This window comes from Trichoplusia ni, chromosome 8, assembly GCF_003590095.1.
Source record: "Trichoplusia ni isolate ovarian cell line Hi5 chromosome 8, tn1, whole genome shotgun sequence".
NCBI lineage: Eukaryota > Metazoa > Arthropoda > Insecta > Lepidoptera > Noctuidae > Trichoplusia > Trichoplusia ni.
This window is the reverse complement of record NC_039485.1, coordinates 14,861,112-14,887,000: the sequence shown is the minus strand read 5'-3', so window position 1 is coordinate 14,887,000 and position 25,889 is coordinate 14,861,112. Positions and strand designations below refer to the sequence as shown.

At 36.3% G+C, this 25,889-nt stretch overlaps 1 protein-coding gene across 1 annotated transcript; it reads left to right on the top strand.

The window, feature by feature from the left end:
- Positions 1 to 1,319: 1,319 nt before the first annotated feature.
- LOC113496565 (C-Maf-inducing protein-like) lies at positions 1,320 to 25,095 on the top strand. Its single transcript, XM_026875823.1, has 14 exons — positions 1,320 to 2,431; positions 9,746 to 9,976; positions 18,342 to 18,470; positions 18,833 to 18,883; positions 18,987 to 19,058; positions 19,143 to 19,232; positions 20,545 to 20,783; positions 21,361 to 21,579; positions 21,752 to 22,022; positions 22,112 to 22,210; positions 22,298 to 22,453; positions 22,610 to 22,765; positions 23,013 to 23,157; positions 23,283 to 25,095. The coding sequence occupies exons 1-14, from the start codon at positions 1,769 to 1,771 to the stop codon at positions 23,405 to 23,407; spliced, it is 2,646 nt and encodes an 881-aa protein (XP_026731624.1). The 5' UTR covers positions 1,320 to 1,768; the 3' UTR covers positions 23,408 to 25,095.
- Positions 25,096 to 25,889: the final 794 nt, after the last annotated feature.

The following is a 25,889-nucleotide window of genomic DNA, read 5'->3' as shown; positions in this document are numbered from 1 at the left end:
GGAGAAAAGAGACCATTTTAGATACGAAAGGATTATTCAGAATGTACGATTCGGTAAAATATTTTAATACCTACTATTTGCCCTTTAGACATGCATGTTGCATTGTCAACTAAGTAAGTCATATTAGCACGCATAGTTATGAGACCGTGGCGGGTTCAACTCAAATGGACCGACATTTTTCAGACAGGCCACTCACCGGTGATGCACATTAACTGAATTTGCAACTATGAGTATGTTAAACGCAGTAGACTAACAATAAAAGGTTTGTTTAAATACCTGCTTCTTGCATTTTGAACGAATAAAGAGTGACAGTGAACTCATTCCAAAATTCCAGTGTGTCAAAATAGATTTTGTTGGCCATACTCATCCATGCAAGGTCGGTTAACAAATATATTTTGACCATTACGTTGGATTTAATGAATAACCCATTATCAAACTAAAAAGAGCTACATTATTGCGACGATAAAAATAGAATAAAGAAATTGTTTTTGTTGAAGGCCTTAATTTCGCTATTTATCATAAATTTCCGATGAATTAATGGAAATTGGATTAACTTTGGCGCTAGTCCTATACTCCAAACGATTTTACCAACATTTTTATTGGAAGTTCATTGTTATGACATTGAGTGTTTCTAAGGAGAATACCGATGTAAAATGGGATGTTAGGAGAATACCGATGTAAAATGGAATGGCTGGAAAACCGAATGAGTTGCATCATAATCATTTAAATGACTTTTAAATAGCAGAATTGGAGATCCGTACTTTTAAATTGCTAATAGGTCTGTATAAAGTACATAACAATGGTATTTGTATATCATTTGCGTAGATAAATTTAAAATAATAAATTTCATTTTTCAAAAAAGAGTGGAATAGGGATGTCTTATTTAAAATGTAAATATCAACGTAGATCCATTTCAATTTGAAAATAAAATCGTTACAATTTTCCAAGAAAATGATAATAATGATAAACAGTTCCGTTTTATGTTTACAAAAAGTTTAATCAGCTTCTGTGTGGTTTCCAAAACGTAATGCTATTTTCCATGACAAGTTTTCTTTATCGACCAGTAGGTTATAATATTCTGATTCATATGATTCTGTACTTTGATTCATGGTTAGGTTTTAGGTATTATCAATGTGTAACTGCCACCTTGCGTAAATGCCCTGTACTGATTCACGAATCACGTCTGATAGACTTGTTTAAACGACGGCGCACTGTAACTCGTGAACTCATGTAGATGGCGCTGGCGGAGTTGACAGTATCGACCGCCGCACGTGGAGGGCGCCACTGCGGCAGGGAACGGCTTTGCGCAAGCCGACCATACGTCAATACAAACAAGAAGTGTAGTGTCGAGAACGTCACGTATATGTATAGCTTAGGATGATAGCGCCAGCCAGTAGTGCTCCGCTCAGTTTGCGTACACTGCTTGTGTAATTCGAGGCCGATTGTGAATGCAATCCATACTATAGTTTATTATTGCCGCGAGTTTTAATTATGACTGATTTGAGTGATGTCCCTTTAGGATTTAAAATCATTTTTAACTCAGTAAGTTAACGTTTCGAAACGTTTTAATTAACTGTGCCTGTTTAAATCTACAGTAAATATGAAAAGTTTAATTAGTGTTCGTCCACGTAAATGATAAAAATGTGCGGATTGTTGTCCATGTTGTTTTGGTTCACTCGAGTGCCGGGATAAGAGGTAGTCTGTTCGGAACGTTAGACAAGTGCAATTCTTATTTTAAGTACCCACAGCGCTTATGCAGAATCATTAAATGAATTTTATTAACTGCCAACTATTCAAAATGCCTTCGTATAATCAAGAAATTAATGTGGATTTGAATTCCAATGAAAATGGTGCCTTAAAGACTGATGCCAAAGACGGCAAAATCGATGAGAGTCGGTATGTGTCAACCGAACAAGTAGCGAATAGTACACCGATGGGACTTAACGCTGATCAGAGGCTTGCTTTTGCTTTAAGAGATTTTTTAACACCACCCAGCATAGCTCTTAGTGATGGAGAGCCTTCTCCTTCAGCCCTGGGTCAGACGCTGCCCTTCATAGATGAGCAAATCGACGGAGAAGAAGCTACGCAATCCGAAGAAGAGCCACCACAATGTCGTGATACTGACGACGTGCTGAATAACGCTGCCTGCCGCCTGAGGCGGTGGCGTGCAGCCTCTCGGAAGCTGCGCCGGCCACGGATCATTAATAACCTGAGCACCAAAGATGAGAAGGAAGGCAACGTCAGCAACTGCAACGGCGGGCACACGGACCTGGCGGACCGGCTGCGCAGCCTGGCCGCTGCGGGCAGCATGTCGGCGTCGGCGGGCGAGCTGCTGTCGCTGGCGCCGCCGCCGCCGGCCGCCACCGCGCCGCCCTCTCCGGGCTGTCTGCTCTCACCCTCACTGGCCGACCAGAGCTCCGCTGAATATTTCGTAAGTACACAAAAATCTATATCACATTACACCATGTTTATAAAACGCAAAAAAATACTACCTGCAAACGTTCTTATCAAAAGTCATACATTTACGGCAAGGAGGCTGATTATTTACATAACACCTAAGTACGAACACAAGCAAGTATTTGCGTACTGTAGACGCACGCACCTCGTCGAAAACAAAGCATTTTTTCTACATACGTCAAAATTTTACGTACATGTATACACTTAGAATTGTTAAATAGTCGTATTACGTTAATAAATAATTTTGGAATTTATTTGAGTAATTGACAAGTATGTTTGCGTTGAAATGAAAAATACCTCGAGTAGAGTAGCCCGCTAGCCATGTGATACACTAGTACTTGTAACACAGTTCAGCTTTCGCGGTTTTCTAAACCACATCGCAAAGCCTTATCTCGTAAAAACGCATTACCTAGATGTGAAACTTACATACAGAAGTAACTTGCAATTGTATGAATACAAACCAACTGAATGTTATAAGGATAATATCCTAAAAATGCACAAGTCGTAAAACTTGGCTAGTCCATAACTCATTTACCCTATTCCAAAATATGCATATGTATTAATGTGGTTTTAAATGAGTCGATAATAAATCCTACTAAAAACTAGCCTATAACTATTTTAAAATAGCCTAGGTCTAGCAAAACACAAATATTGCGTGTTACGTTTATAAAATACTCCAGAATTAAGGTACCACCGGTAATTGATTTTAATTCATGCAGAAAAGCAATTAACTTTATCTTAAACACATCTCATGGCCTTCCCAATCACACGTCATTAAAACTCTGAACATTATTGGATAAATCGTGTTGACGTCATAGTTACCACTCTATGGTAACATGGATGTATGGAAACAATATTCGGACGCACAGCTGTTTCCAAATCCTAATCTGGCACTAACAACGCAGAACTCCAGCAAACAGGCAAAAAACACGTCACGGAAAACGTACTATCCGGGTTTACAACTGTTAGTGGCAATACTAATCCTATAAGTTAACAGATAGTAGCTATTAAAAAGTATTTCATGTAAGTCAAGAAATAAGTGCCAAAAAAATCGGACAAATATCTTATCTGAAGCCACACAAGTGACAGTCTTCTTTTATCAAACAGATAATAAATTGTGTTTGTTATTGTTATTTTATTACTAACTCGTATTGCTTCACGGGTCGTATGCAATAGTTATGAATTGCATGCATGCGACGATGGATTGTCATCTAATAAAAACGTGAATGATCGGTATAAGTGATTGATATGTTCAGTAACTAAAACTATGAGACGATCTGACTATACCCTAGAGGATCCTCATAGATCTTCTCAGCCATAAGACAGTGGTAGAGGCAAACATCTTAAAGAAAATAACAAAACAGACACGCCACTCGTAACTTACGGTATAGGGCATCTTCAATAATCTTCAGGCAAAATCCACTATGCTAGAAATATTTCATGCCATTGTTGTCGACAAAAAAAAACATTTTGGATTTCCATTTCAGAAGAGGAAAATATAAGAAGAGAATTATATATGATCAGAACAGAATGAGGCCATTCAAAAGTCCTAAATTGGCAATAGGAAAATGTTAGAAAATCTTTTTATTTTTTGCTTTTATCGAAATGGCCTGTATCTCTGCTCCTAGAAATAGCCGGGCAGGCCGAAGCGTGATACAAACGTGTCATGTTTTCATTCGCCTCATGTAAATGTGATAGGCCTGTGGTTACTAGATTGTTTCCATTAGTGGCTCTATTTGTAACTATTTACAATAAGGTAAATAACCTCCATATTATAGGCTCAACAGTATGGACATACACGAAATTTTCGAAACTGATATATTTTTAAATAGTGGATATACATAACAAATGAATTAGGCAGTAGCAAAATAGATATGTCCAAATATTTAATAAAAAACTAGCAATAAACCGATATCAGCAAAGCAATATCTAGTAAGTGAAAAATTTCCTCATCATTTACGTAGACAGGCACGTGAAGCGTATTTTGGTACAAGTGTTGAACTGATCAATTAGGCGACAGTGTCCTTAGCTCCGGTTGAGTGGCACCACACTTAGGAGTAGGGAGCTATAGTAGGTAGGTAGGTGCCTACAGGCTAGAGCACGCGGTCACCTCATGGCTCTCACGAGGCGCCGCTCCTCACCGTACACTATCGATTGGTTCGACCCCACGTTCATTTTTTCTTGACCAGTCATTTTGCGTCACAAAGCGACAACAAAAGAATGGACTCAACTGTTTTTGTACAGCTTTTTTTATCATGCGTAGTCAGAACAAAACTGTATCTACATCTACATTTACTTATCTCGTTAGACTCCATTGACGGGAGTTGTTATGAGTTTAGTTAATGTAGCCTTGTGCGTAGGTAATATTACAGCAATTGAAACTATTTCAACATAAATATAGAGCTCGCCGCATGAACACGAGGATACAATACACTTATATTACACCAACCTAAGGGACAATATATCTAAGTAATGTTACTTCAGCTAACGAGGTTGACTTACACCTTTAATGAACTTGAAAGCTAGCTTCTACAGAAATAGCGAAGGGAACTTTGTTTTGGAAATATATATTTTCAAATATTACTATGTTAGGTCATAAGACGTGTGTAGAATAATTACCCTAATTTTCAAATTGTATTTTTTTTTGCTTCTTTAATAGGAAGAATGATTTACTGATAGTTCTGAACTTTATTAACACAGTAAAAAAATAGCAATACAATTGTTCATGTTGTTTGAATTATAAAGGTACAAGATAAAGCATAATTACACATCGAAATATGCAGAACATTAGGAGGATAATAATTATCCTCTTAGTATTCTGCCAATTGAAGAATCCTCTTTGGATTCTTCAAATAGGACTCAACACTTCCTTTTACGATTGGTGTCGGTCGAACGATAAGAAATTCGAGTGCTGTGGTATTTCTTGAAAACCACTTAATTAGAATTACATACCACCTAACATGATTCAGTATTAAACTTCCTTATAATTATTGACCGCAGCATTACGCGACTGCGAGCACGCTTCATCGAACCCCATTTTTGACTATTCATGACTCTTGTCTCTAATGAATCACTTTGTGAACATGTTTCCGTTTTCCTCTTTTACTTGATTCCCAAAGACGTCATTAAGCTGTCTGCAGTCATAATGTAATGATTAAACTCCTTAGCGGCGGTACCGGTTGTAAGAATAAGTTCACGGACTTTAAAATTGATGTTCTCGTAGTATAAACATGGGATGCCCGGATGTGATTCAGAGGCGAGTTTCTTAATACGTCAAGTCTTAACCTTTTTAAAGTGACAACACGTTGCGATGACAAATCGTTACCCGGTACCGTGAAAGAGAAAGGCTGAACAGTGAACTAGACTATGCGGATTGATGTAAATAGGAACAGAAGATTTGGGCACTGTCAAACAAAAAACCATACGAAGAATAATGATTTCTTAGGCCTAAAGGGTATGTACAGGTAACGAACTAAAGTTTAAATCAATCCTTAAAACAAATGCAGAAAATAACAAAATTGGTTTTATGAAAAATTACTAATAACTTTCCACATCATGATCAAAACCTCCAGATATGAATAGATCATGCAGAGTTCATACACATTTTCATTCAGTATTCATTTGATGTACTTATTAGCATTAATACATGAGCCAAAGAACCGAAAAGATATCTACTTAATAGTCGCTTTAAAATTGAAGGTCGAATAACATTAAATACCGAAAAACACAAATTTTTCATGTCAACTTAATTTGGAACTTTGATCTTGACAAATTATATAACATTTAATTTTATACAATTGAATACTGTTGCCTGCATTGTGATTAAAGCTTGGCGTCTGTGCACAGTGTTCTACATTCGGGTCGAACTCCTCAAACGTAGGAGCGCGCAGTGGTGCCTCGGAAAGCGCGCCCTCATGACCCAAATTTTCGCAATGACGTCATCGAACAGCGACCACTATGTGGGTCATGCCATGCGCCACAGCACCACCGACCCACTCCGCGTTCAAATGTTGCACCAGATAAGATAAAAACAATCAGAGATAAATGTTTAACCGTCTAACTTTCTTTGAGCGTGGCACACTCTACATAAATTAAAGTTTATATTTAGAGCATAACGTCTTCCATCAATTCACTAATAAACAGGATTGATTCAGACAATCCGAATGACGTAGTAGACTCGCTTTAAGTTATCAAACTGTTGAGTTTATATCAATGGTATTTTGTAGTATATAAATATTAATATTATATTTGATAAAAATATATATTTCGGTTTTAATATAAAATAACTAAAGCGCGTCCTTTCATCCTTTTAAATACTTTTCATCAAGGATTTGAGTAACTTAGAGAGAAAACAAATCTATAAATGATCCATCAAATGATATTAAATCAGAGTATTATGAGATCCTTTATATACTGATCGAATCTTAACAGCGTAGAGGCCAAACATAATCAGATTAATAGAGCTGCACGTGTAAACACAAAAACTGTTGTTTTGGGCTAGACGCTCCAAATAGTGGGCTAAAATAGTACTGTGTAAACATTAACATAAAACAAAATTACAGATTTATGGCATAATATACCTACTTATATATAGCTATTACACTTTTGACCGTTTAAGTTCGCATTACCTACCTAAAATATTTTCCTTTTGACTGTATTTGAAACGTGTGTCTGCACGTTTATTTTTAATTTATCTCTAAAATAACATATTTTGGGGGTATACATATAGTGTATAACTGTACTGGGAATCTACCCATATGTGTATTCCCATAAATAGACATAATGCGGATTTACCAAAAAAAAAAAATTCTCAATGCAATATTGACTTAAGGCTACAATAAGTTTCTACATAAACATTGACTATTTTTCAGGGTCTATCACAAGGGCTGCTTTAAAGAGAGATGCCACTCTACCTCATGTATTGCGCTATCCCTCTTTCACAACGATGGCAACTTCAAAAACGTAGTCCCAATCAAATAATCGTTAAACTGCACTCCTATATCTATTTATATATTTTTACAAATATATACCCATATCTTTGAAGATGGTTGCTTGTAGCAATATCTAATTTTAGCCTAGATTGATTTTGAGCGCACGCCCGGCTTTTATACAGCATTCAGTTTAGTTCTATGGTATGTAATACGAAGTTGCCTATTCCTTATCACCTTATGACTAGTGGAAAATCAATTCCACTGCAAATACAATAGGTATACATAAATAAACGGAGAAAGTATAAACAAATACAATCGAATGGTGCCATTTTATACGCAGTTATGAATTTCATAAGTTAAAGCATAATATATTCTTATCTGCATTAAAAATTAACGTACAAGGTTCTTTCTGACGTAGTTTGTTGGACTAACTATATGAAATTATTATTTGTAGTTACATAGCGAGTACGTTAAACGGGAATCGAAATGCTTTGTTTTTACGTTTTATTTTATTTTATAATTTTAAAATTCGTGCTTCTGACGTATCGTGATGTAAAACGGATTTTGACTATGAGGATAATCTTCGCTAGTTGCATTGTCTTTTATAGAGTGACTATATTTTTAATTCTTTAAACTGGTAAGACAACTGGTATGTAATAACTCTCAACTAATAGACAATTTAATAATAAAACAGGAATAGCCTAGGATTCTATAAAATTGATATTTATAGAGTGTATTCTTTTAAATGCAGTAAATTAATATAGATAGGGATTTGGTGCAAAAATAATTTGGAGTATCATTAAATCGATTACCGCAATCGATTTTAGCATTCAAAATTAGGGACAAGGGGAAAGGAGGTGTAGGTAAAGAGATTTAACACAAACATGAACCCTGAAAATGGTTCCTTCTTCACTTCATTTCCCGGACTGTTTATTAAAAAAGCCATAAAACAAGCTTGTTTACCACCTTTCATGAAAAATTGACGGGGAAACACACCCAACAGTTTTTTCCCCGGTCAGCGAAAACAAGTTTAGCCAAACAAAAATTAATAATATTTACTTTTCACTTTACCGGCTTCCCGGTATTCTAAAAATAGAAGTTAGTAAATTAATACTAAGTTTAGGATTCTATTTACAGCCCCAGCACCTTAGAGTTGGTTTAAATTCTGGAACCCATTAATTGCAGTTGTAAAACGGTGACGGAAAATTACCTACATTTGATAATTTTTATTACTCCTTTTTTTTCATTTCTGTTTTTTGCGGGTTTCAAGCCTGTTAATCGTTTCCCCTGGAAGACACCGAGCTTAAATGTTTCGGTTGTTTTCGTTGCTTTCTTTGTTAGCTTACATGAATGCAATGACGGCGAGCATAGCGAGCAAGTCCCATAAAAATAATGAAGTTGAGTTTTTACTGCTTTTACTTTTACTTTAGTTGTTCCCTTCTACAAGTGAAATTTCTCATTTTAGGATAGGCGACAGGCCCTAATTATTGTGACAAATAACAAATAATAGCTTGTACCCTTAACGCTTTCGCTGGACAGACTAAAAGTTAAAGTTACTGTTTAGTTCTAAAGAATAGGTAAACATCTACAACCATAAAATGTTTATTTCCTTTTAAATTATATTTTGCACGTAGGTGTTGGTTTTAGATTAACTGCTTATTGCATGCATGTTATTACTATTTACGTCACAAACGCATGTTGAGAATAAGAATGCGAACTCTGACGCAGATTTTTAAATCACTTACGGCTGTGATTGTACCTGTGACCATCTGCCATGAGCACAGCTTATAAGGTCATATTGCGTAAAGCGTTCACATGCAAACATATTAGTATAGTCACAAAGAAAAGTCAATGAACCAGAAAAATCCGTTGTTTACTGGGGTTTTAATAAACTAAGGAAGAAACGTTTTGTACTCGCAACTTGCGTTTGAAAATTTGCGGATATTCTAAAAAAGTTAATATTATGGTAACAGACTTTTGATTCCGACTGTACATGTTGTATCATAACTTTCTCTTAAACTTTCCTTATTTATTTTACACATTTGCAGTATAAAAACCTCTAACTATACATACTCTTTACACAGTGTCTGCCCCCAAAATGGCATTAGTTTTTCCTCAGGCCTAGCTACTTATGAGTAAACATTGAGTAATGTGGGTGTGTCGATACAGGTGTGACGTTATATAATGATTGGGACACCATTAAATAATCAGGTACACGTAGTAGGAAGGCTGTGTCTTCTATGCAAGAACTTGATATCCATTTGCAGAATATCAACATCTGTAGGTTTTTGAAAAACAGCTGTTAAATTTGACGTCGATATGTCTTTATTAATGAACTTGTATTTTTTGTTGTATAGGGTTCTAGTCCGGAGTGCTGTGCTGGCTCAGCCGGGCTGGACTCCAGCAGCACCGGCACCCCAGCCCCGCCTCCCGGGCCTCGCTACAAACTGGCCACGGAGGGCTCCCTCCGAGTCTGCTGCTTCCAACACACCAGGACCGTCGTCGACAAAATCCTGGCTGCAAAGTTCCTCAGGCGGTGGGAAACCCACGTACTATGCCTCGAAGAACAACATATTATATCTAAAACGGTAAGATAAGTCCTTGTTTACAAATATCTACGTAAATTCTAAGATCCGTTATTTGCGCACTTTGGAATCAGATATCGATCAATTGTTACGCTGTATGTACGTCACTGTGGTGGGAAACTTTGTCCCTGGAACAAATACTGTACCACGATTTGATATTACGTATCATAATCTATTTAAAACAGTTTGGGATTTTACTGTTCATAACTGGACACGTTTAAAGATGCTTACAGTTATCTTCTAATATATAAAATTCCCGTGTCACGATGTAAATTACCGTACTCCTCCGAAACGGCTTAACCGATTTTCACCAAATTTTATATGCGTATTCAGTAGGTCTGAGAATCGACCAACATCTATTTTTCATACCCCTAAGTGATAAGGCAAGACACTAAAAAAAATATTTTATTTTTTGGACGAAATTGTTTGTTTTTATTTTTTTTATAATGTGGCATTAAAAATACATACAACTAAAAAAAAATATTCGGCAAAACAACGTTCGCTGGGTCAGCTAGTTTTTAAATAAAAAATAGAATTGTCCAGACCTCGGGTGACACTTTTGCAATATGGTAATTTGTAATTTGTTTACCTCCAAAATAACCGGACTCACACTGACGTATTAACGCTGTGTCATTAATGATAGCGTGACGGGTCAATGACTAACATAATAAACATGTGTCTTAAATATTTACGTAATAAAAAACCTCTTTTGTCAACTTTCCGGTTTTCGGTCATTGCGTGTACGATTGGCGCCGTCACCTTTTAATCCGCGGTCCATATGGAACGGATTAGTTTTGACTCCTCAAAATAAGAGGTTTTATTTTCCTCATTTCCTATGAAGAAATGTTGTCATATTTGAGTCGTAGTAGCGTGATTAGTGATAGTAGTCTTATCTAAATTACATGAAAGATACAATGAACATACAGTAAATTAAATGTGCGCGAAACATACCTACGGTGAAACATATTGAACTCTTCTTATTCTTGTGCAGAAGTTGTTTTTCCATACAAGGAGTATGGCAATCGAATGTCATGTTTAAATAGCTTGTAATCTTCTTCACATCTGTGCAAATATACGTCAACGATTACTCATCGGACGTATTTATGCGTAGTAATTAAGAAATTTTAATCGATTCACATATGTGACATTAGTCTGTGACATCAATGCAGTGTATGTTTTGCGGTTAATATCAATTACACTTTCCCGTTTGCCTTATATGAATGGTGTTCGTTTTAACAAATAAAAATCGAATAATAGTTACCGAGTATCGAATTAGAATTGTTACTGAAGTTTTTAAATATTGCTAACTATTAAACGACACTGTTTTGGTTGGTAACGTTTTGAATATCAAATGTTATTCTTGTCTTTAACTTTGTAATTCGAAAGTCAATTGAAAACTCTTAATTGTTTTCATATATGTTAATATGCAAATAATAAGTAATTTTAAAAAACAATGCGAGTAAAAATTACTTTCTTTCGTCTACAACTCATAAACTAATATGTAGTCCCACTGTTGGGCACTGACCTCTTTCCATATAGAAAAGGTTTGAGCAATGATTTTTAAATATATTAAATAAATAAAAATAAAATATTTACGTTGATACAAACATGCTGTATCATGATTATCCTAAAAAAACACTTTAATAGATTTTAGAAATGATGTTCTACAATTTGCATTTGATGTAGTATTTAATAGGTAATAAACTATTTCCCTTTTCTTGGTTTTACCCAGCTTCAAGGGAAAACCATAATCATATAGGTATCTAATTATAGAAATAATGAACTGAAACTAATTTACCTATCCATATACATTTTAAATGATAGTGGCCCGGATCTTGTGGTTTTTGTTTTACTAAATAGTATTAGAACTCTTAATCAGACCATGAAGTTTTTATACCTGAAAATCATAATAAATGACAGTTCGTTCCGCAATATTGTATTTTTAAAATAGTCTCACTGGAAAAGAGTATCTAATATTATATTAGTTCTTCAATAAGCCTCGATAAATACGAATTGCCAATTGGTATTACATTTAATATTCTTACTATGGAACGAAATATTTAGTTAAACTCTACGTATATCAAGTTCAACTTATCAAGTAGAATCATTAGTTTTTTTTTTATATCTATGTACCATTATTAAGGCCCATATCTCTGCATACGTATCTAGAAATAAATGTTAAACAGTACGATAAGTTGCCTTTAAAAATATGTATTTCTACAATCAACATACTATTTTAAACTCATTTAAATTGTAGTGACGTCATACTGCCGGTAATTAACATTAGAATTACGATAGGTAACTAATTAACAATTAAATTAACAAAAGACTGTCACATGTCTTTGCTCTTGTCATCGGCTCGCAGTCAAACGTTTGACGTATCTTGTTTAATCGCGATTCATAATAAAACAGCTCACCTTTTGCTATCGTAGTTTGACAAGTAGCAGTGGTATCAGATATCTATCGCGTGTATCACTCAGGAGGCCTGCGGCTATATATAACACAAACATATACTTCACCGATCGTAAGTGTTTATTGTTCTCTATAGTAACGACTATACTGCTCCTTGTTGCGTTGTTTGCAATCAATATTTGTGAGCTATTTACAAAAACGTTTCGTAAAATAAATATTTTACGCACCAAAATCGTAAACAACATTTCGTTTATGTTAAAAACATTGATTAGGAACCAAATCACAAGCATTCATATTTACAGTTTCGTACATTTACATAGAGTTGAAAGATAATAATAGAACCATATGAAACGCAGACTGTTGTCCATATTATGACGGATACTTTGGACTTTTATCACACAAAAATCTCGACATCGTTACGGGTATTAATAAAAATAATCACTATTATGACGTTTGGTGTTTAAATTAGACGATTGCAGCTTCGTCCCGAACCCTTCCACGAGGTCAGTCGGAGATAAGAGAGCGCTCGTGCGTCACCACTTTTATATTAACGTCCGGCTACCGATATGTATAAACGTTCACAGCATTATGTAATGCGCAGCGCTGCATTATAACCCTACGGATTATATTCATATCTCACTAATATCTTTATAAACTAGAACGGACCGCCAAACTTGCCCAGGAGAAAGAAAACATGCATGTTTACATTTACCTACATAAACGGCTTTTGCTGTTGAAAACAGTTCGCCTTTGACGTCATTTATACGCAGAACACATTTGCATTCGGTATCCAAATTCGATGCTAATCGGTAGCCTTTTAGGTAACCAAGAGTTGTTATATTGCTCCATAAATGAGTTATAAGGTCGGTGTAAATTGTTATTCAAGTTAAAATCTATTAAAATAGTTACGAGCTCTGCATTGCTTCAATTAAAGACAAATACACTTATTATCTTTAATGGCCAGTAGTTAATTATTATTTAATTATCCATAAAAGCGAAAAATTTAATGTGTTATTTTGAATGAGGAAGACTTCTTGTTAAAATTATTTAAATACCTTTTTTTTACTTTGGGTAAAACCGCGCTAACTTTCGAAATTCGAATTATAAAAATAGTTTTTTTTTGTTTTGAAGTCATATGAAAATATGGAACAGATAATAATAATAATCTGTTGTGCTGCCGGATTATTTTATTACGAAAAATTCGGAATATAGGAAAAATGTTTTCTTTTTGTCGTCATCTGAAAATATAGAACAAAATTGAATAATCGTTTGTTGTACTGCCGGATTATTTTATAATGGAACATCTGCATTCGTAGTTTGCCTGCAGTGAAGGCGGAAGCGTCTGACGCGATTTCTACGCTAATGTCAGGGGTCACCGTGGTTAGACTAAACATTTCACAACAAACGTCAACGCTTTCCCCAGACTCTTGGAATTAACGAAATCCATATCAACACTGTTAACACTTCTAATGATTCAATTAAAGATGTCATTCGGGTTTCTCTTAAAGCAATGAAAAAGACCGCAACCTTTACAAAGTATTGAAGAAAAGTTCTCGATAAAATATTCAACATTTATATTTAATAAGCTGTTTGCTATATTTTCCACGACGAAGCGTGAAAAATGTTTTGCCTCGCATTATTCAGAATTGACGTAGTTGACTGATAACCATATCGGTAAAATAATATAGGTAATCAAATCAAATAATATTCCTGGTAGAGCGAGATTTTATTTATTTTCGTATTAAAGCAAAAATAGAAGGCAAATCACTAAGTATGTTGTTATAGCCACCATATACAAGGTAAAATAGCCTAGAGAGAAAAATGCAGGAAAGTTATAATAAAACTAAAGGTTCCTAAAACATTAAGGAATTTCTACAATAAAAACCCGGTACTGTGCGAGTCAGACTTGCGTCAATGACTCTTTCGCACAAATCACCTAAACATGAAACAATTTTTTTGGTGCGTCTTTATTTGTCACCCAGTAACAATTAACAACCTTGCTATTGAGCGGGGATTGCCCCGATCAATCGAATTTATTTTCTGTTATAGCAGCATTAGAAATACGTCATCTGTAAAAATTTCGACTGCCTAGCTGTTACAGCTCATGGAATCAGCCTGGTGATAGTAAAGAACACACACAGCTGGCCCTCAGTAATAAGGATTTTTTTTTAACCCGAAAAAAACCTTGATAATTTACCCAGATATTATAAAAAGAAGAGAGGTTAGAAGATCAGGATCTGCTGCCTAGGTCTGGGACCCAAACTAGTTGTTAAAAATACGGGTGTTAGGCGTCACGTGACAATCCCTATTGTTCTATTAAAACTGTTACACAAGAGTTACAGTAACGTGGCTTACGCACGTCATCCAGTAATCATTATGATTTATTGTTTTAGTTATACACTAAGTAGGTACCTACTATGTTCGACACTTATCGTATATTTTGTATGTCACAATATGGGCCGCTTTTATGCATTTACATTTTTGTACTCTTCGAAGGAATCGAAAAAGGTTCAACTTTCGACCTTTTTAGGATTCCGTGCCTCAAAGGGTGTAAACGCAAAAATATTACTCTTTCTCTGTGGTGTCTGTCCGTTACCAGGCTTTATCTCATGAGCCTTTATAGCCAGACAGTTGAAGTGTCATAAATTATGTAATCTGTCGCCGATATGACAACAAATTTTAATAATGGAAATACAAGATCGAGGTTAAGAAACGATTTTTTAATAGTTTTATAGTATTTAGAATATTTGTACGGTACTTGATATTTTTGCCTTTCATTAATAGCTATTCTATTAATGAAAGGCAAAAATATCAAGTAGAAGACAAAAATATCATGTCAGGCAGAGGAAGAAACTTATGATCTTAAATATATATTCTCTGTAGTTTTGGGTTTAATATACCCGTTCTATAAGTTTACTTAAAGTTGCTTAAAGTGAGTAATTACCCTTATTAAGAATGTTCACTTAAAAGCATAACTAACTTATTGGGTAAGGGTTAGAACATCTAGAGACAACAAAAAAACTTTCCGTAAATAAAAAAAATACCACAAACATTAACTTAAGTGAAATGGATCTCCTTTTCTCCCCCGTCCTATCGAATATCTATCAAAAATTCGAATGATCTAATAAAAATATACTTGAATGTTAAAATTGTTCTATTTTACCCGTTTTATAATTAACTATTTCAAGAACAAATTAGCATAAAACCATTGTAGAAACCAGTTATTTACCAATTATTTTTTCAGTAAGATAGTCAGTATGTTAATTATAATAATTAATAACTCAATTGACGTCAAACATTATTAATTATTTTAAAGTGGTCGTTTACATTTAACTAACATAGGTATATTATATTGCTTTTGGAATCATAATCAACATATTTTTAAACATGTTTATAAAAATTGGATTATGCGGTTAGATATTAATAGGTTATTCCATATTGCTTGGAACAGTGGCATAGGCATCGTTATGTCATTGTTGTACGCCATAGTTTATTAAAAGCTATTGTTATTCCGATCAGACTGGTTGGTGTCATTACTTAAATTAGATTTGTATGGGATCGTAACATTGTCCACATCATAGTTACAAGACTTATTCCTGATGAAATTGTTTGTATAGAATATAGAGTTCACCTGTCACCCTTTTGCCGATGATATTCGTAAAGCGCGGATTGGAGAAGGAGAGCTGAAGACTCATCCTCTTGCCATGGAAGAGGCCTATGTTCTGTGGACTCAGACGAGTTGATGATGATGATGTTCGGTACATAACATAACTTAAAACTAACATTGTACACCCATCCGCTTGAAACACAGGAAAACAAGCGTCTAAAAGAATACCAATAGATCATGGAACTTTGAAGGTTACAGTACTATAGGCACATACACGTTTTTACGTACAAGTGCTAAATATCTAGGGCAAAACGCACTGACATTGACAAATTATCAAATTCATATCTTTGGCAAGGTTAACTAAGCAGAGATGATGTTCATATTATTGTTGTGATAATAAGGTAATGAAAGAGGTCGTGATTTTTTATAGTAATGCTAAAAAACATGAAGGCTGAAATAGAGCTGGAAGGAGACAAAGGGTTGCAGGCGAACGCGAGCGCGAGCGCGGTGTTGGCGCGTGGCGGAGGGCAGGGCAAGGATGGGCGCGTGACGTCATAGAGTGCCGCGGCCCCTGAGCCTCGCGCAGGGCAATGCTCCGCGACGTCATACATCACCGTACACCCGTACACCCGCAGCCGTACACTGCCCCGCCTACGACTATTCTTCACGAAGCGATGACTGCGCCCTTCTCTATAGTTGACCCAATTCTCTATATCGAATCTACACAACATACGAAAATAGGTTGCTTGCTATTTACAGCCCGATTTAAAACGTCTATCGAGCTATGATTTTGATTATTTACGGGCGTGCAGCAGGTGCATCTTATTTATAGAGGTGCGTTGTTTACGAAAGTAAACAGATTATACGGATAAGAGAATAAAGAATTGGGATGGTTCTGAAAGATACAAAAGACTGCTACAATGATAACCAAGACTCCCCAAAAAAGTGTAAATAACGTTAACTCAACTATTTATACAAGAACTTATCGTAACATTCGCTTTGCAGTCAGTTTTTGAACCATCAAGGTTTTTGTTATTTTATTATTCCACGAACTATAAACACTTGATTTTCACAACTACTGCAATACCCGCATAAAATATCATAAGTCTAAGATAAAAGTTCAAAGGTAGTCGATTAAAATGAGCTAAATCATTGCTACGCGTACGCTGGGAAAAGTTACACCGAAAAACGTCGAATTTTCGTGTCACAGAATGTTCGAATGCTTTAGGGTTTTATCACTTTTATCCAACAAAACACAATTTACATAATTCACTGTACAATCAGATACATTCACGTCTTACCATCGTAGAAGCGAGATACAGCTACGCGCAATGTAGAGTTCTGTCTCGTATCTTCAATGGTCTAGACTCCTGCTTTCAATGACACACGGTTTTAAATCAATTATTTATTCACAAACATTACGTTAAAAAAATAACAAACCTTGCTATTGTTTTTTTTTTCTTTAAAAGTATTTTGGATGTAACAAGTCTGATATAACAACTATAACAAGCAACTGTTTCCGTTTTCTTATTATATTTGTTGTCTGATAAGCAACGGTTCAATGGTCGGCAATTTATGCTCAAGGTTGTAGGTTCAATCCTAGGTTGCTCATGCCGAAGTACCAATAGGGATGATGACATGGTATTAAAAAAGTTTGCTGTAACTGTTCAGAGAACTAATGGAATAACCTGAATAGTATGATCCTTGTGTCCCAAATGTCCGTCAATCGAAAATAGGAATGTATTAAGCTTGAAAAACCGAATGCCTCACATACAAGTTAATTTTAGCATTGAATCAGCACCTAATGCATTCACAGTTCAATCATTAAATACTTGTTTAATTAGGTCATACCGTTAGCCATTAAGAACATTTAATTGGATACTTATTCACTGATTATTGCGGCGTTTTTCGCATTCCTGTTCTATTTGCATATTGTGTAAGACAGAAACACAGTATTCTAACTGAAGCCTAATGCCACTCCAATCCACTTCTAAAGTAAAACTTGCAAGAGAGTGAGATTGCGCTCTACAAAGCATAGAGTGGTGTTTCTCTTTCACAAATGCAGTAGTGTCACCTGTCGAGTTACTAGCTGTTGCGCGCGACTTCGTCCGCGTAAATGTTTAGATGCAATTTAAGATTCTTCTTAATCGGAATAATTGTTTTAGTGTGCAGGCATCTTCTCAATGAATGGACAATCAAACACTAAAAGAATATCTAAAATCCGACTAGTAGTTCCTGCGATTAGCGCGTTTAAATAAATAAACTTTGCAGCTATATAATATAACCTAAGTTTAGATAAGAAAGTTAGCCATAAAATAACTCATATTTTTCGTTTCTTTTTTGTTCTAGCCTTCCGGGCTTTTGGAGAACCCTCTCTCATACAGCTGCATGCAGGAGGTGTATTGCATATCTCGTTGGGATCCAGCCAGAAAGTACTGCCTCCGAATAGTCATGCCGCATGGATCACTGCTTCTGCAGGTTGGTTTTTAATAAAGTACCTACTACGCTCTTTTTCTCTCCACCTTTATCTCCACTATATTATGTTCCCTACGCGTACTCATATACTGTTCTACCAGTCATCAAAGAATTTTTTATTAATGAATATGATATCTTGCAGCTTCACTCCCTGCTTGCGACAACCAATCAATATTTATTCCAAATCTGGATACACTTCTTTGAGTACCATATCTGAATGCTAGGAATATTTTCCTTCCCAACACTAGGTTAATTCCCTATGACGGAAGCCATGTTTAAAATAAAACATAACGTATTGTCTAGTTTACCTCCAGCGATAAAAGTCTCATTAAACAATGTAACTCATGATGATATTTGTTTTGCAGGCAAACGACGCCTATACTCGGGACCAATGGTATCACTCCATTATGTGGAGGGTGAGTACACGTTTACATATTTCCTTCCTGTTGTGGTCATAACTAATTGCTTTATTATAAGAATAATGTGAAACAACTATACTAATTAGCCTTTATTTTCCAGAAAAACATGATACGCTACAGAAATTTCCTTACAAAGACTGTCAGAAAAGAAGTAGTTATAAAGGAGCTTAAGGTACATAACACCACATAATTAAGATAGTAATAGTTGTATATTAATTAGGTAACGTTTTAGTTATTTTAATTGTTGCGGTTTCAGAATATGGTGGACTTCGTTATGACCACACCCTTACAAGACGAGAGTGTGACCCGCGCTCCCATGCAGATCCTCACCGACTTGCTCTCTGAGGTAAATGAACAACTTTTTTAGAAAATACGTTTTTCGAGAACAAGTTGTAGTAGTTAACCAAGCCTAAATTAGGACGCAAATAAAATTCTATTCGCGGACGTAAGAATAAGTCACATACCAGTGAGAATTCACTATTTTCATGTAAACAAGATAGATAGGTAGGTGAGAATATAAACTATCATTGTTGGAACCTGCAACATGAAATGTGATTCGTGATCTGTTCATGTAATTGATTGACGCAGGCACTCGGTATCTAACACCAAACAGCTACGACTGATATTCCATTGTAACAGTCATAACAATGGCAGTTCAACAAATATTGATTAATCTGTTTGTACAATGAATGAGTCTAGCATTTGACGGTCGAGCTATGCAGAAATGGATTGGTCCTACCCTCTTATCGTAAATCATGCCGTCGACACGTGGTGTGACCGTGTATTTACCTGGTGCATTTGGTACGAATAGAAAAAATGCTACGAGCTACACTTTTTATATATACACACATCATACTAAAGAAATTAATTTCGCTCACAAAAAAAAAATTAAACTTTTCTCAAATAATTATTTCATATTTAATACAATAATTATAAAGTAATTTAAAAGCCAAGCCGTAAAATTACTTCCCAAAGCGGTTATAATGTGATTTTTTACCTTCTTGTCTATTATTCAGCGTTTAAAGTAGGTAAGCCTGACGTCATTGCTTTAAAACCATTAAAATATCTGCATGTTACATACATGTACGTCTCACCGTATTGGCAAGGTTATGTGTTCACGTCATTACCTACCGGGCTTATTTACTGCAACACTATTCAATTTTAACCGCTGTTTGGCGCGATGAATAGGTATTACTATTTTTCATCAATTTAGATTTTATTTAAAACTCTTTTGAGAACGTGTGAATTTGTTACGTATATGATTAGATATAAAGGAAGAAAGCAATTAAAAAATAAGTACTAATAAAATCTTAAAGCGTAGAGTTGGTAATGAGAATTTAAGTAATTTATTTTTAAGATTTTATTGCCACGCGCAAGCACGTGCATTAACCAATAAAACAATGTTAATAAGACTTCTTAGACCACAATTCTGGAGTTAAATATAAGATTCCAAAAAATGTAGTATTGTTAGTCAGTCATGCCTAGCACTTTAAGTAAAACGGCCTCAAAAAAGTACATTTTCCGATAACGCAATGTTAATTCGAATGCTACAAAAAACTACAGACTTGCTCCCACTTTAACTGCATGACGCACGGTTGAACGTCACACGAACAAAAAATAAATTGACAATTGATTGTCATAACGGTTGTTTGTTTCAGAAAAGAGAAAGTGATGATTGGGAGGAGTGGGCAGAGAATGCAACGAGTGCAGCGGCGCCGTTGCTGGCGGAGCGGTGCGCGACGGGCGAGCTGTGTGCGCTGCTGGCGCGGCTGTGTCGGCGGCGCCCGCGCGCGGCCCCGCTGCCCGCACTCGCGCCACCCGTGCGACGAGTGCTCACGCGCAACGTTGACTTCGCTAGAGCCCCTAACGCAAGGCGACTTGTTAGAGATTATATCAGGTAAATTAAAGTGATATACTGATGTTCATAGCCGTAACGCAAACATGTCCAAATCCTAAATTTTTTTTTATGGCCAATACTTAAGCGCACATCAGCGCTCGACGTTATCGAAAAGCCACATCCTCCATGCAATTTCATTAAAAAATAAAGACAAGCCGTCATAATAGTAACCTGTCTATCATCATATTAGCCTCGTAACCTCATTTGGTTACAATAAGGCCATTAATCACAAAACCCAATCAATTCGAGTACTTAGATGACGTCAATCATTTTACGATAATGCCACGAAACCGTTCCCAAGTATAAGTACCTATAGGTATGTTCCTACCCGCTCTCATTGTGTGTTTATCACAGAATGTTAAAATTTGTTTTCGATAAATTTCCCAGAATATACATCAATATCTTGTTGGCCAGTGACCCGTTTTTATCCAAGTAAAATATCGTAACTCATTGTCTTCTTTTATGGACCTAAGATACTTTCTGATTAACGAACAAAATATCGCACACAACATAGGTATATTAGGTTTATTTACCTAATGATTGGAATCAGAAGAGTAAGTTTATATCTTTCCCGCAGTGCCCTGAGCGCACACAACTCGGGCAGGTCGTTGGTGCGGCGCTTCGTGGAGGTGACTCACGGCAGCCGCGCGTCGTGCCCGTACCCGCGCGCCGCCCCCAACCTGGCCGCGGTCGCGCTCGCCGCCCTCGACGACCACTACCGCAACGCCGCCTCTCCACACGTCTGCGATGACGCTGAAGATGAAGTCCTCTGCTTCGCTGATATTCTTGCACACATGTAAGTGGGAACTGCTTTAGTTGGCAACACAGGGAGATGTTTGGGACAGACGATTATTTATCATCTATCTTCAATATCAAGTCATTTGTAAAGTTGTTGTAAAAAATCCTCTAAATTCATCTCCAACAACAGGACTTAGAAAAGTCCATAACCATTACTCATTAAACTTCAGGTGCGAATATGAAGATTGGCTGGTGGTGGTCGGAGCTATTCTACAGCCGGTACCGCTGTGCGCAGGTGCGCTGAGCTGCCCCCGCGTGTCGGCGCGGCTGGGCGGGCTGCTGAAGGCGCTGGCGCACGACCCGCGCTGCGCCGCCCACGCCTGCGTGGCGCCCGCGCGGGCCGCCAGGCTCTGCCCACCCTCTTGGCTCCGAGCAGCCGCACCCTCAGAGCCTATGTTAGCCCTACCACATGAGGACCTGTGCTTAATTTGGGGAGATATGGTAAATATAATGACTGTTTTTAAATTATCTAAATAACTGTAGAAATCGGAGATTTTGTACATTTTATCTCATGTTTTTTTTATTTACAGCTAGGAAGTCTTCTTAACTGTTGCTGTAAAAGAAAAAGCTTTTTGCAAAGTATGAGCAAGCAACTGCCCGATTTGGTTTTAGTGGCTTTAACTGCACACGTAAGTTTTTTTCCTTGAACTGATATTTTTTGAAATGTCTTCTGACACCTAGATAATCAAACTAATGATATTGTTCTTTGTCCACAGCCTGCAGCTATAGAGGCTCTCTGTTTGTTTTTGGAATGGGAAATAACCAATGGAGAACAAACACAGTTAGAAATTATAGCTGCACTGCAAGGATCTGAACTAGGGCAGAAATATTATAAAGATTTGTGTGAGAGGCAGCAGAATCTACAAAGATTGGTGAGTGTGTGCAACTGTATACACCAACTTCAATATAAATATTGTTTTAGAATGCCTCTATCGTTTATTTTGTTTTATTAATCATTAATTTTTATGTTTATTTTATACATGAACGCTGAGAAATACTTTGTTCATATTCGGATGTTCGTTCCTCAGCAAGCGGAGGGCGGTCCACGCCGCCTGGCGCTGCCGGTGCGTGCGACTGACGCGGACGTCGCGGCGCTACTGGACGCGGGCGCCCTCGGCAACCTAGAGTGCCTCTCTCTTGCCTTCACCAGCGTCACCAGCGCCTGCGCACATCATCTCATTAAGGTATGTAATGGTTATGTCAATTATGACGATAAGCACCTCCAAGAAAAGGTTTTATGTGGCGAGAATAGAGTATTTGCGTCATTCAATTTTATCCGATATTTATTTTAATAGTCACCAAACCGCAAAATTACCAATTGTTTAATATATATTCTATTTCTGTTGAGAAGTAGGCTTTACATTTATCATCAATTAAAACGCAAGATTTAAAAAAAACAATGATAAAACTATTTTTAACTTATGTCTGCAGCTTCCATCGTTGCGCTACCTAAACCTTTGGGCGACCAAGTTCGGAGACAGTGGTGTGCAGCTGATTGCCGAGCACCTTCCGAAGCTCCAGGTTCTTAACCTATGCGAAACACCCGTCTCCGATAAAGGCATAGAGGCTTTATCAGGTACGATGCAGTTATTTTTGGACTCAATATACATCACCTACTCAATATTCAGAATGCTTATCTATACAGTTTTCATTCAATTTGGCAGGCTGAATAAAATATACTAAAGTATTTCCTTTTTTTAGGCCTCTCAAATCTGCGTCGCCTCAACCTAAATAGCACGAAATTATCGGCGGAGGCGTTTGAGATTCTCCGTCAGCGTCTTCCTCACTTGCAGGAGTACGACATAAGGTACACGGAGGCCTGGTGACAGCGGGCACCGACGCGGACGCCCTCCTCCTCAACCATATAAATTCACATACGATCTCAAAGCGCTTTATCCCAGTATTACATGTTCAAATAAGTTTAAATGCACGAGGAACCAAAAGTATCTTATTGCGACCCAATTATTTTTAAGTTTCATTTTATAGATGTTGTTGTCTATGACCTTTGATGGATCATTAATTAGTGAGGTTACTGTATGCCTACTACAAATAAATTGAAAATGCTAAAGGAAACATAAACATACTAGAGAAATACTAAGAAGTAGATACAATTTATAGTTATTACCCTCTGAACATCTATATTGTCAAAAATAATGAGATGCGACTGATGCATTGGGAAGAACGCAACAGACCACAAAGTCAACCGTTGTTCATTTTCAAGTTATACAGAAACTTTTCTAATAATATTGATCCTCTACTATAAATAGAAACAGTTAAATTCTAGATAAGATTTAAAATTTATAGATAAAATCTTTGAATCCTAAAATTGATATTAATGTTACTAAATTAAAAATAAACATACATAGGTAGAAATCAAATGCCAGAAATTGCAACAGGACTACGATGATACATTTTAAATTTTAATTTGCTACTTTATTCGTTTGAGGTAGCGACTGCAATGTAGGCAAATAAATACTATCCTCTGTTATAAATATAAAGTTAGTTTAAGTTAGAGCTTACTCGTACAGATAAGAAAAATTTCACTACAAATAAATTGTGCGGGCATGATTTATTTTCCATGCACCTAATCTTGTCTCTATCTCTTGTCTCTAACAGGTCTGCCATGTAAACGCTTTAGGGCTTTTGAGGGCCATCTCACTATTTTGTTAAGCTTATTTATTGCAAACACTATTTTATTTCTTAACCGAGGAAATTGTACAGAACGTATTTTAATAAGTGTAGTTAGAAATAATGCTTTAAATATTACCTATATCTTAGAAAGTGTAAGGAGTCTTTGGGCTGTGAGAAAGAATACCAGCAGGTATGCATAATTGTGGCGAGTCGAAATGTTTTATTTTATTGATTTTTATTAACTTACATTGTCTGTTTATTGCATAAATCTATTACAATTTCTCTGTCCCGTGAGTCAGATTGTATGTAGTTGCATGTTTGAACTACTTTGTCTACTGTCGGGACAGTGGAATTGAAATCCATATCCAAATATTAATGTAATTATCTTAATTCGTTGCGCAAATAATGGTGCCTAGTAAATGCACTGTTAGATACGTATGTAATCAAATAGGGTTACTTTAGTCATGATTTCCGGCCTAAGGAATACTGTTTCAATGCGTCGGTATTTTAGTGGCCATAGACCCATTAATGTTCGTTTATGTCTATAGTTTTATTCCTGTCACTAGGTGTATCTATAAGCTAATTTCAACGCACATTTAGAAACAGTGGTAATAGACCGGATTTGTAGGCCGGATGCCGTTAGATAACACTTAATTATCACATAAAAATACAAATTATGTTCACTTAACGCTTAGTTTCACTAATAGACTATCATAGTTTTGCTCTGACAATACGAAATCGCAAAATCTTGCACAAGTATGTTATAGTTTAAAGAGATGCGTACTGAATTACTGTTATTGAAATTATGTCATAAAGAGATACAAGACTTATCCACCGTGCGAAGGCAGAAGTGTGAGTTTTTAATAAAAAATATTAAAATTTATTCTGCTGGTTTCATTTTCCCTCCACCGTTTTTTTTCCTTATTTATAACATTAGGGCAGTGAAAGTAACCTATACCTTGCATTCTTATTTTTCGGATGCGAAATCATCAAAAAACTCCTTCCGAATTAAGTTGAGCGAAAGGGTACAATCAGACTTTTGCTGACTTAATCCCATGTCCCTCGACCTTTGTGTACCGGGCCGCGGTAACGGACAGTCCCGTTTGTTGAGTGTACCTACTTACTCCCTTTTTTTATAATAATGAGATTTTAAATGAGAATTCTGTTTTGAACATAGGTCATTCTACCCCGTGGGTGTCTATCAAGCATCATAACATGCAAACGAAGTGGCCAACTTTAAATACGCATTTCATTATGTGGCTTTTTATCGAGCGAGAATAGATTAATTCACTTTTACACAACTAAATATTAACAGACGGACAACAGCATCGATTTTTGGTAATTGGGCCTGGACTTAGTCATTTTGTTATCTTTAAATGATTAGGAAACCGACCTAATCATTATTGAGGTACCTAAGATAACCGAATTGCGCAGCATATCATAAAACCGAAAGTCGACATTATACTACGTATGTATCCTCCATTTTGCCAATGTAGGGACGGATTTCCTCAACAATAGATAATATAAGCCCAAATTTTTTTACGCAACTGTATCTTGTGGAACCAAGGTGGACATTTTTATACAAAACTTGCAGGCTGAGGTTTCTTTTGCGTAGTTTTACTATTTGTTAGACATACATAATGTGCGGGACTGGAGCTTCCTCAAAAATGGTATAGC

Excerpts from the sequence above, each read along its gene's own strand:
- LOC113496565 (XM_026875823.1), top strand. The coding sequence starts at position 1,769 with ATGAATTTTATTAACTGCCAACTATTCAAAATGCCTTCGTATAATCAA. Across the intron at positions 18,471-18,832 it reads ATGGATCACTGCTTCTGCAG|GCAAACGACGCCTATACTCG; the intron begins GTTGGTTTTTAA and ends TTTGTTTTGCAG. Across the intron at positions 22,454-22,609 it reads AGCAGAATCTACAAAGATTG|CAAGCGGAGGGCGGTCCACG; the intron begins GTGAGTGTGTGC and ends TTCGTTCCTCAG.